The sequence below is a fragment of the Squalius cephalus genome (genome assembly GCF_949319135.1).
Source record: "Squalius cephalus genome assembly, chromosome: 19".
Classification (NCBI taxonomy): domain Eukaryota; kingdom Metazoa; phylum Chordata; class Actinopteri; order Cypriniformes; family Leuciscidae; genus Squalius; species Squalius cephalus.
Window position 1 is genome coordinate 1562894 of NC_137140.1, and position 12822 is coordinate 1575715.

Consider the following 12822-nt stretch of genomic DNA (forward strand, 5'->3'; position numbering starts at 1 on the left):
AATATTATTTATTACATTTATAACATTTATTTATTTTGTTAGTTTAATCTTATTTTTATTTAATTTATGTTTTTAGTTTAATCACCTTTATTTTATTTATTTAAATCAATTTACTTTAATATAATGTATCAATTCATTATTATTTTATTTTATTAAAATGTATTTATTTAGTTAGATTAATCTTTTACTTTTTTTTTTTTTTTTTTTTTAATGTACACTGCTTTTCTCTAAGCTTTTCCCCGGACCCCAGTCTGAAAACCCCAGGCTTATGTGTGCTTATTTACATGTGTTTATGTAATATTGGGTTATCTCATCTGTATTTATTGTCAGTGTAAAACAATTCTATCCGTATGTTGTGTATGGTTACCTGTACTGTCTGACAAACAGACACAAACTCTCTAGATATTCTCTCTAAGGTGAATAATAACCTGTCTGACATTATTCTGACGCCTCTGTTGAACCACTAGAGGGCGCGCGACACCCAAAAAGAACAGAAACCCCACTGTTCAAGAAACACATAACATATTAATCATTTTTAAAAGCCAAGCTGTCACAATGAGTTAGCAATCTCTCTGGATTGTTATAGCATTTGCCCTTGAAAGTGTTTGCTGTAGTCGTGTGCTTTATCTTGTAACCCTTGATATTTTTTGGGTTTCCCCAACTCAGAGCAAATTTTTTTTTATCTTATGATTCAGCAATTATCATGACTTACAGTTAAGAAAAATAATGGAGGCAAAAAACAACAACAGATAGTTATTGTGTTATATAAAGACTTATGGAGAGATAAACACACACACAGGCCTTTCCTCTGGGTTTCTAAATGCTGTTCAACATGGACAGATTCGTGCCAGCAACAGTCCGATATAAATATGATGCTAAATATGAACCCGACAACAATTTGCATGAATCCAAATGAAGGTCTTGTAAGCATCATCTTCCTTTGGGGCATAAATAATAATGCAAATATATGTGTGTGTGGTTTTTCCTGCGATGTATGAAAGCATTGTAACACACATGGGGATCGGTCAAAGATGTCTCTGGTTACTAATTTAATAGCATTATTTAATGCATTAATATTAGCTGTCTTGTGCATCATTAGCTCATGTTAACTAATCAAGTCTAGTGTCCATAGTCTTAGAAAAATCGTGTGTGTGTGTGTGTGTGTGTGTGTGTGTGTGTGTGTGTGTGTGTGTGTGTGTGTGTGTGTGTGTGTGTGTGTGTGTTCTGACCTATAGGCATAATTTTGGGGACAAAATTATTGACTATTCCCCAGATGTTAGATAAATCATCTGGAAAACTAATTTTGTGAATGTTTACTAAATTTGTTGGCATGTGAGAGGTTTGGATTAATCTGCTTTAATTATGAATCCATCAAATATGACAGATAATCATGAGAGAGATCCTACATTTAAAAGGACACTAAATATTTTCAGCTATAAAACCTAAATAATACTGTGAAAAATGAATGTAATAAATGTGTAAAATATTTAGTTTCTATTACATTACATCTAAGTTACATTACATCATACATATAAGTTACATTTATTTATTTTAATTTTAGTAGTTACTTAGTTTCACCTTATTTTACATTAATTCATTTATTAACTTTAATCAATTTGATCATTTTTAATCATTGTATTAATTTATTTGTATTTAAATAAAGTTTTATTTATTTGAATATAATGTATTCATTTATTATTTATTTATTTTAATTATTTATTATTTAAACTAATTTTTATTTAATGTATTTATTTATTTAAATATACATTTTATTTATTTATTTATTTTAATATTATGTATTAATTTATCATTTATTTATTTTAATCATTGTATTTATTTATTTGTATTTAATGTATTAGTTTATTTGTATTTTAATAAAGTTGTATTTATATATTTTAATCAATTTATTTTAATATAATGTATTCATTTATTTTTATTTATTTTTTTATTTGTTTCAAATGTATTTTTTGTTGATGTTATTTATTTAATTTATGTTTAATCCAAATTAATTAATTAATTTAAATACTATTTTATATACATTTTTTTTATTTTAATCAATTTATTTTAACATAATGTATTATTTACTTATTTTAATTATTTATTATTTGTTTCAAATTTATTATTTTGTTGATGTTATTTGCTTAATGTTTAATCAAAAAAAATTAAATACTATTTTTTAAACAAATTTTTATTTAATGTATTTATTTATTTATTTAAATATACATTTGATTTAATTTATCATTTATTTCTTTTAATCATTGTTTTTATTTATTTGTATTTAATGTATTAGTTTATTTGTATTTTAATAAAGTTGTATTATTTCAAATGTATTTGTTTTGTTGATGTTATTTATTTAATTTATGTTTAATCCAAATTAATTAATTTATTTAAATACTATTTTATATACTAATTTTTATTTTTTTATTTTAAACAATTTATTTAAACATAATGTATTATTTATTTATTTTCATTATTTTTAATTTGTTTCAAATGTATTATTTTGTTGATGTTATTTATTTAATTTATGTTTAATCAAATTTATTTAATTTATTGAAATACTATTTTATATACTAATTTGCATTTAATTTATTATTTAATTAAATTATTTGTATTTAAATATTTTTATTTTTATTTATTTTAATACATTTATTTTAATATAATGTATTAATTTATCATTTATTATTTAAATTATTTTTATTTAAATATTTATTTTTTTATTTATTTTAATACATTTATTTTAACATAATGTATTAATTTATCATTTATTTATTTAAATTATTTTTGTATTGGTTTCAAATGTATTTATTGTGTAACTTTAATCTTGTTTTTATATATGTATTACATTATTTCTTGTTTTCGCACGGCCTCTCTCCACCCCATCAAACCCCACGAACACCCGACCCGAGGTGTTTGCTCGCTAGCACGCGCAGAAAAGGGGGCGGAGTCTCGTGCCATGACAACCTCTGAGTGACAGACTGTCTCTAATGCGCTCTCGGTTCTGGACGGGGGGAGGAGGGTCGGGACCGACCACACACACACACACATACACACACACACACACATTATCTGGCTGTCCGTCGGTGCAGTGTGTGTCGTCCATGACCGTGTGTTTTAGTTGCATGCAAGAAGAAAAGAGAAAAGCAGCCACATCCTCCCGGCACTAGGAAGAGGTCCATTAACATCAGCGCGAATGGAGTTCTTATGCGGCCGCGAGCTGCCATTCTGGGTGAGTTCTCCAAACACATCTGGGTTCGGCGGTTTTCAGCTGTAAATTATATATAAAGAAGCTTTTCTGCTGTGCTCTGTTTCCTTGACACTCGTTAAACTACGAACGAATCATATGAGTTGCTGGAGTAGCGCGTTACGCAGAAGCAAAGCGTCTAACCTTTCTGAGTCGGATCGTTTCACTGAATCGGTTCCGAGTTGTTAGTGAATCGTTTCTTGTGTTCTAGAGCCAACTGTTGACTCATGCTGAATTCGGAACCGCATACTACTAGCATACTATTTCTGCCATAGAAAGATATGATAAAAGCAGTGCGAGTAGTATGTGGTTCCGAGCACTGTTTTCAGTGAACCGAACACCGGACGTGTTCGATTCGTAGTGACTCGGTTCAACAGCGAGAACCGAGGTTTGAGTTTAAATACTATATTATTGAACAAAGATCACAGCGGATACATGTATCACACACACACACAAAAAGAGGACAAGAAGCTCAAGGTAAAGCAAGGCAGTAAAGTACACACAGAAATAGATAGTCTATTAAAATAATAATTGAGTTTGAATACTTTAATAGCGGAAAAACTGGAATATATTTAGGAATTATACATTAGCAGTTTATTTAAATAAAAAGCATTTTTCTACAAACATGCAAAAACTGAATGAAATTAATTTTAGCATTGCAAATTAAATTAGATGCATGTATAAAGTTCAATTAAGTTTAACGTTTATGAAACTGTTTTATAAACTGAATGATGGATTATATACACTTAGTTGTTACAGTGTAATTATACATGTAAGTACTGTGTAATATTGATTAACTACATGTACTTACTATAGGGTTAGGGTTAGTTGCGTTTAACTATGCCCACACACACACACACAGATGCAGATCAGGAGATGAAGAGAGCAGTGTGTTTCCTTGTGTCTCGTGCATCAGAATCTAATCTAAACCTGAGAGAGTAAAACCGGCTGATCGTCTCGACCAGTACAGCAGATCATCCCAGCAGATCATCCCAGCAGATCATCCCAGCAGCTGCACAGCGAGTCTAATCATATCACTGATGCTCAAACTGCAGCGTGAGCTGAGGAAACACGGCAGTGATGAACATCTCATCGTATGAGTCGACACACTTACATCTGTAATGTAGACCTCAGATGAGAGTCGATCTGACGCCTCATTCATGGGTCTATGACCAACGGTGGACAGAAGAATAATAATAATGTACATTTCCTGAAGAACATGTGAGTGGTGCTTCCAGTGTCAAAACTCGGAACTTGGTTGTTAGGGTGTTTTTAGGCGGTTGCTAGGGTGGCATGAGTGGTTGCTAGGGTGTTGCTAGGGTATACTGGATGGTTTCTAGGGTGTTGCAGGGTGGTTGAGGGTGTTGCTATGGTGTTGATAAAGTACTTGGGGTGGTTGCTATGCAGTTGCTAGTGTGGCATGAGTGGCTTCTAAGGAGTTGCTAGGGTATACTGGATGGTTGCTAGGTGGTTGAGGGTGTACTATGGTGTTCTCGGTGGCTGCTCTGGTGTTGCTAGAGTACTTGGAGTGGTTGCTAGGGTGTTGCTATGCGGTTGTTAGGGTGGCATGAGTGGTTGCTATGGGTATACTGGATGGTTGATAGGTGGTTGAGGGTGTTGCTAGGGTGTTAGAGTACTAGGGGTGGTTGGTAGGGTGTTTGATATGCGGTTGCTAGGGTGGTATGAGTGGTTGCTAGGGTATACTGGATGGTTTCTAGGGTGTTGCAGGGTGGTTGAGGGTGTTGATAAAGTACTTGGGGTGGTTGCTATGCAGTTGCTAGGGTGGCATGAGTGGCTTCTAAGGAGTTGCTAGGGTATACTGGATGGTTGCTAGGTGGTTGAGGGTGTACTATGGTGTTCTCGGTGGCTGCTCTGGTGTTGCTAGAGTACTTGGAGTGGTTGCTAGGGTGTTGCTATGCGGTTGTTAGGGTGGCATGAGTGGTTGCTAGCTATGGTTGATAGGTGGTTGAGGGTGTTCTGTGTGGCTGCTATAGTGTTGCTAGATTACTTCAGGGGGTTGCTAGGGTGTTGCTATGCGGTTGCTAGGGTGACGTGGGTGGTTACCAGAGTGTTACTATGCAGTTGCTAAGGTACTTGGAGTGGTTGCACGTGCACTCAATACTATAGTGCTGATTGTGCTGATATATATATATATGACCAAAGACTCTCCTTAACACGTTTAACAGAAGGCGTCCAAAAGAAACCTTGATTTTCACGCTCATATGTCCCGTTTTGACCCAGGATTGAAGACTTCCAGCAGGGGAACAGAAGAGGTTTCCAGCTCTTTGCATTTCTTCTTAACCTACATACTGTTGATCGTCTGTAATACAGACTGTATGGGAGAGTAATGACCCAGAGAATAAGCCTTTACCTGGAATAACCTCGCAAACAACAGAGATTTCTCTCCAGAGCCTGTGACGACGTGCCCCGACCCTCAATAACACAGAATTTGGGGAAAAATAACACATTAATGTTAATATTAATGGACGCTGCGGAACGTCTTCCTCATTAAACACACTCATTTCACTGAATCAGTTCTTTTGAACAGAGTTCCCAAAAAAATCAACTCTAAAATGTTCGACTAAGACTGTCTCACACATGAATTATGTTGAATATCTGTCAGCTGTTAAATTTAACTACACAATTAGATAATACCAGTTTAGCTCAACCAATCACCAAGCAATGCTTCATTGTGTTCAGTCTGTGTGTAAAAAGAGCATTAGCAATTAAAGAAAACACACTTCAGCAAAACATGATCAGCTCAAAGTGTCCCAATCATTTCTGGTCCAAAATTTTTATATATTTTACACTGTATGAAGAATATTTGGGGATAATATGCCACTTTATTCTGCTCTCCTCACTTCCATAAATGTGCTATAGTGTCCTGCACACACTAGTAAACAAATATCAAAAATGATATCCGGGGTCTGAATAATGTTGGGTTTGCCTGGAGTTAATCCAGCAGGGATTACCTCCCAGTCTTTAATTCTGAGTGTTACTACAACGAGAGCTAAAGCAATTACTGGCGTGTGTGAAATGTCAGGTAAGGTCTCTCGTTCTGGGGCCGGAAATATCTATATTAATATTTATTCGCTGCTCCGTTTCTAATCCCTGTCCTCGCTTGACCCGTGTTTGTTTCTCTCATCAGCGTCGACCTACTTGATTTCGCCTGGATCGTCTCGTGATCGGATAAATCCCTATTAGCAATGCGGTCGATTCAGGCGAACACTTAAAGACTAAAGTGCCTGCTTTATGGGGGATTATTTAATACATGTTTAAATAAAAGGAACCTATTACTTATTTACCTCTCTGTGGTATTGCAGTGAGTTAGTTTCCCTCGGGGGCCTTTTGTTGATAGTTACTGTGGAGTGACTCCGGTTCTGTGATGAAAGACTTGCCTATTAACTGCAGAAAACATTTATTTATTCACAAGTATTTTTGTATTTTAATGTGCTGCTTGTGTGTTGCTTTATAATGACAAGAATATAAAGTGTGATTCATTTTGGGGCAGTCAGATTTCAACATAGTCTTTTTAAGGAGTTGCATCACATATTGTGCAATTTTTGTCTTTTTTTATTTAAACAATAAAGTTTTTAGATAGATAGATAGATAGATAGATAGATAGATAGATAGATAGATGTATATAGATAGATAGATAGATGTATATAGATAGATAGATAGATGTATATAGATAGATAGATAGATGTATATAGGTAGATAGATAGATAGATGTGTATAGATAGATAGATGTATATAGATAGATAGATAGATAGATAGATATAGATAGATAGATAGATAGATAGATAGATATATGTATATAGATAGATGTATATAGATAGATAGATAGATAGATAGATGTGTATAGATAGATAGATAGATGTGTATAGATAGATAGATGTATATAGATAGATAGATAGATAGATAGATATAGATAGATAGATAGATGTATATAGATAGATGGATAGATAGATGTATATAGATAGATAGATAGATAGATGTATATAGATAGATAGATAGATAGATAGATGTGTATAGATAGATAGATAGATAGATAGATGTGTATAGATAGATAGATGTATATAGATAGATAGATAGATAGATAGATAGATAGATAGATAGATATAGATAGATAGATAGATGTATATAGATAGATGGATATATAAATGTATATAGATAGATAGATAGATAGATAATGTAAATAGATAATGTATATAGATAGATAGATAGATAGATAGATAGATAATGTAAATAGATAGATAGATTGATAGATAGATAGATAGATAGATAGATATATAGATAATGTAAATAGATAGATAGATAGATAGATAGATTGATAGATAGATAGATAGATAGATAGATAGATAGATAATGTAAATAGATAGATAGATAGATAGATAGATAGATAGATAGATAGATAGATAGATAGATAATGTATATAGATAGATAGATAGCATCTGTGTTCAAATGTTTGTTTCATTTACACACAGCCAAAGCCTGAAATCTAAACTTATCTAAAACTTTAACAACATTCATTCTGGTATTTCCTCCAGGAAAAGCAAACCTCAGCTTTACTCGTTCAGGTTTACATTCAAGCTCAGAAACACTTCCATCTCCTCATAATCTCCACTGCACATCAGCTCTTTCCTCTCAGTGTCTGAAGCGCTGCGGTCAAAGATTCAGTCTCTCTAGGCTCCGCCTCTCTGAGAGCTGCTCTGCTCTGATTGGTCAGAAACCAAACGCTCATTATCATATCTGAATCTCAGCTCTTGATCACAGTGATATGAACAGTAACGATGGCGTGGGTTTTACCGTATCAATCTCAGAAAACAGCGTCTTCTCCACATGAACAACACAAACCGAACTCTTCCAGTCTCAGATACACTACAGTGTTTGAGGGCGGAGCTAAGAGACGCTGCTCAGCCAATCAAGACCATTCATGCAAATTAGTTACAAACCTATGTAGAAATGTTACGGAAGTGAGTGAAACTGAATTACTGACGACTCGTTTCATGAAGTTCAGAATTGATTCTTTCTTTAAGGAGACACAAACTTTATTTTCCTGCACTTTGATCTTTTAAACGTTGCAGATCTTCTACACTCACGAACAGCTCTATTACACTCTGCATGAAACGCAATATTCGCAAAAACATAATTTCTACAATCTCTTGACCCAAGCAGGCCAGCGTTTGCTTTACACAGTTAAACACTATTGAGTAAAACGGTAACACTTTACAATAAGGTTCATTAGTTAACATTAGTTAACTACAATAACAGAAACTAATAATGAACTCCTCGTATACAGCATTTATTAATCTTTGTTAATATAAATTTTCACATTTACTAATACTAATACTAAGATCTTGTTAACATTAGTTAATGCACTGTGAACTAACATGAACTAACAATAAACTGCTGGATTTTTTATTAACTAACGTTAGCAAAGATGAACATTTTAGGATGTAATTGTTACACTGTAATTATATATTTAAAGGTCCCATTGCATGGATTATTTTATTATTTTAGAATGTTTCCTGGGGTGTCCTTATAATGTTAGTATGTTTTTTAGATCAAAAGTGGTTATAATTTAGAAATAAAATGCATATTTCCTAGCCTGATTTTAGCCTCTGATTTGAACGCTCTGTTTGAAGGGGCGTGTCTGCTGTGAGACTTCAGTGTAAACGCCCACTGCTGTGATTGGCTGCTGTGAGTCTTCAGTGTAAACGCCCACTGCTGTGATTGGCTGCTGTGAGACTTCACTGCTGTGATTGGCTGCTGTGAGTCTTCAGTGTAAACGCCCACTGCTGTGATTGGCTGCTGTGAGACTTCACTGCTGTGATTGGCTGCTGTGAGTCTTCAGTGTAAACGCCCTCTGCTGTGATTGGCTGCTGTGAGACTTCACTGCTGTGATTGGCTGCTGTGAGTCTTCAGTGTAAACGCCCTCTGCTGTGATTGGCTGCTGTGAGTCTTCAGTGTAAACGCCCACTGCTGTGATTGGCTGACATGCTTGCATATGAAATATCTAGCATTACATGTGGAACTCTCTCGAAAACTTTTACTATTACAGCTATTATACGTTTTTACTATTACAGCTATCTGGATTAACGAATCGTGAGAAGTTTTTTAAGTATTTAGATCTATTCCCATCACATAAAAGGTTGCAGTGATGAGCATTGAGCAGATGACAGCCTGTTGATCGCGTGAAAGATCTTATCACTGCAACGCAGTTTCTGCACTCTCACTAATGATTTCACCAATGCAAACATGAGGTCAGTACAGTAAGAGCTTCGTTGTGCAGCGTAACAGCGTCATTGATTTCATAACGAGTTTTGGCAAGTGTCCAGATGAACTCACGCTGTGTGATTGACAGCTTGGGCGACTGTAAAGGGATTGTTCATTGATCGCTATCTGTATATATATATATTAATCACAGTTTAAGTAAGATTATTTTCATCCTACTAAGAGAAACGACGTGAAGTTGAGCGTTTAGTCACTGGCTTGATTTACTGATGCATAAACAGTGTTGAACGACTTTGAGAGAAAGATTATCTGTCTGAACTTGAACAGTTACACATCAGAAATCCACATAACCCACTGGTTCTTCAGAGGCTCGGATGAAGGAACTAAAAAAATACCTTTGTGTTCATTTGTACATCCAAACACTGAGCAACTGCCATGCTTCGCTCGTTTGCAAGCCATGATGTCTCTCGAGGAAAATCCAATATCGCGCTCGCACAGCTCATTTTCTCATGGGCGGGACAAGGCAAAGAAGAGAAAGGGGAGGTGACCTTTCACCTTATGACACAACATAAGGGGAAGATTTCTAGATTCGCCCGTCTGAGCTTTCATTTTCTCAAAAATACCCAGGGCTTGGGTTATACCCATCAAAACGTCTAGCCACTGGGGGACCATAGGCAGGCTAGGGGAACTCATATTAAGGTTAAAAAACCTTAAACCTGAAAATTTTCATGCAATGGGACCTTTAAGTACTGAGTAATATTAAGCATCTAGATGTACTTACTATAGGGTTAGGGTTGGATTAGGGTTTGGTTGAAGGTTAGTTGCATGTAATTATGCATAATTTATAGTAGGGCTGCACGATTTGGGGAAAATGTCATATTGCAATTATTGAGGTCAATATTGCAATATGCAATTGCGATATAATAAACAAATGGTTTCCTGAGTCAACTTGCTTGGTTCTCATGGAAACTGCACACACAGATTAGTGATAATGCTGAAGTGTGTATCTTATTTCTCAACTCAAACTAGCAACAGCAACTAAATGATTGATAACACCTATAATGATCAATAAGCCATTGATGTCTGGATAAAAATGACATACACACAAAATTTTAAACATTAATTATAGCCATCCAACATCACAGTGATTCCGTCATTGCAATTGAAAGCTATCAATTTTTTTTAAAACATTTATTAGGCTTCAAAAAATATTACAGCTGTTAATTTAGCTAAACTTCAAACAATTCTCACATAAACCCATACAAAAAATAAACCCTCACATAGCATATTTACCTGTGCCCATCTAACAGGGAGGACATATACATACATTGAATAAAGTTATCAAACAGTCTGCATTATAAATTATATATAGACTAATCCTTATTAAAGTTACAAAAGTTTTTTAGTCAAGAACAGTGAGTGTTTTTCTCTGTTCCCTTTGTTCTCTGATTAACTTCAACGACAGAAGGCACGTTTCCATTACAGATTTGCGCAAAACTTTTGCGTTTTTTTTCTAAATGTGGACAAAAAACTATTGCGAAATGACGGTGTTTCCATTAACCGATGTTATGCGACTAAAACTTAATTTTTAATAAGTAAAAGTAAATAAGTAAAATCATTAAGTAAAATCATTCCAAAAACCATGGCAACGGACGTTGGTGGGTTTATGCTACTATATCCCAGCCAATGCACTGGCCATTATTATTAATTGAAGGAGATGTGTGTGTGTTTCCACGCATTAATGCTAAGGAACGACCCTTATTATACTTATGCACATATGAGGAGTTTCTGGGTGTTTCTTCCTCAGATCTGCTCTGAGGTCTTGATTGTGGCATTTATTTGAGGTTTAGAATCCATTATTCCTGTAATTATTTTGTCTTATATGAGTTTAATAAAGAGCTCTGTCTCGTATTCTGTCCAAACACACCGCGTCATCTACGTCAGGTGACTGTAAATGCACAAAAAGTGTTTACATTGCAGTTTTGCAAATATTTCTTTTTCGAATTGCCTGAAAAAAACCTCCTCACGCGAGCGTAAAAACTTTTTTGCGATAAATGGGTAAATTTTTGGTGAAAATGATGTGTTTCCATTAAGCATATTTTCAATTAGCAATTTCAATTTGCGCAATTTGAAGGGTAATGGAAACGCGGCTACAGATAATTAGTGGCTCCTGTGTAGGCTACTGTCCCTTTAAGATCAGCCGCTGTCGCGCGTGAATGCTTTAAAAGCATTTGCATGAATAAGAGCGGGATCATGTAACACTAGCCAGAAATTAACAGATGCTACGTTAATTGCGTTAACAGCCTAATTTGTTTATTTCATATAAAAATCGCAGCATTTTGCGTCATATAATCGCATAGGCTTGACATCGCGATTGCGCTTGCGATATTATTAATCGTGCCGCACTAATTTATAGTTATTACTATAAGTAGCCTACATGTAACAATAACAAGGACACTGTAAAATAAAGTGTTACCGCTCGCTCATGGTTAGTTCATGTTAGTTAATACATTAACTAATGTTAATAATGAAACTTGTAAAGTGTTACCAGTAAAACTACTATGTAGCAAAATGACTTTTGATTGAGAATGTGTTGATTTGTTGCCAGTCGATATAATCTGATCATTTCACATGCAACTGAAATCACGTGAGCAAAAACGCACAATGTGCTGCGTTATGCTAATAATGATGCACTTTTGAAGAAATGTGCCAATTATTGACCTCGTGTTGTTGCATTTCCTATTAACAATGGGAAAATCTCTATCTCTAAATATATCTTTTGGGTTTCACTTCTCATTAAAGCGGTGTGAATTCCCCTCGAGAGGCTTGGCTCGTCGTCAGTGTCTTATGATAACTTGGGAAGGAAACATAGTGCTCGAACACTGTGTGTTTGGAAAGCAAAAGCTGGTCCTTGTGTCACACTTCCTGTTGAAGTCGGCTTGTTTTGCTAGTCATTGTGTAAATCTGAATGCGTGTTTGGATTGCTGAGTTTGGTGTTACGCCTACTGAGAATTTCATATGATACGGATCATATTTACACAGCTCACTGTAAATGATAGTAGCCTATCTGTCTAATTATGCACTTGTGTGCATGAATATTACCAATAATACAGCTAATGAGTGCTGCACTACAGATCTCATGATAATCTCTTTACCCTCTGGTGCTCTTATGGCATTTTTGGCCGAACATTTTTACGTTTTTTTTTTTTCCTTATCGGAATGATACGAAACTTGGTAAAACATGTTTTTGAAAATATATATTTCATATAAAAATTGGAAATAGTATTTTTGCATAACAATAAACATACAATTCTGTAACTTTTTAAAGTTCACTTTTTTAAACT

General features: G+C 34.6%; 1 protein-coding gene across 2 annotated transcripts in view; it reads left to right on the forward strand.

Annotated features, from left to right (window-relative positions):
• Positions 1 to 2940: 2940 nt before the first annotated feature.
• The window catches only part of abcc3 (ATP-binding cassette, sub-family C (CFTR/MRP), member 3), a 98114-nt gene continuing 88232 nt past the window's right edge, over positions 2941 to 12822 (forward strand). For both annotated transcript variants that reach the window (XM_079851960.1, XM_079851959.1), the window contains exon 1: positions 2941 to 3226. In XM_079851960.1, coding sequence (XP_079708086.1) covers positions 3191 to 3226 — 36 coding nt within the window. In that variant the 5' untranslated portion in view covers positions 2941 to 3190. The remainder of the gene's footprint in view (positions 3227 to 12822) is intronic.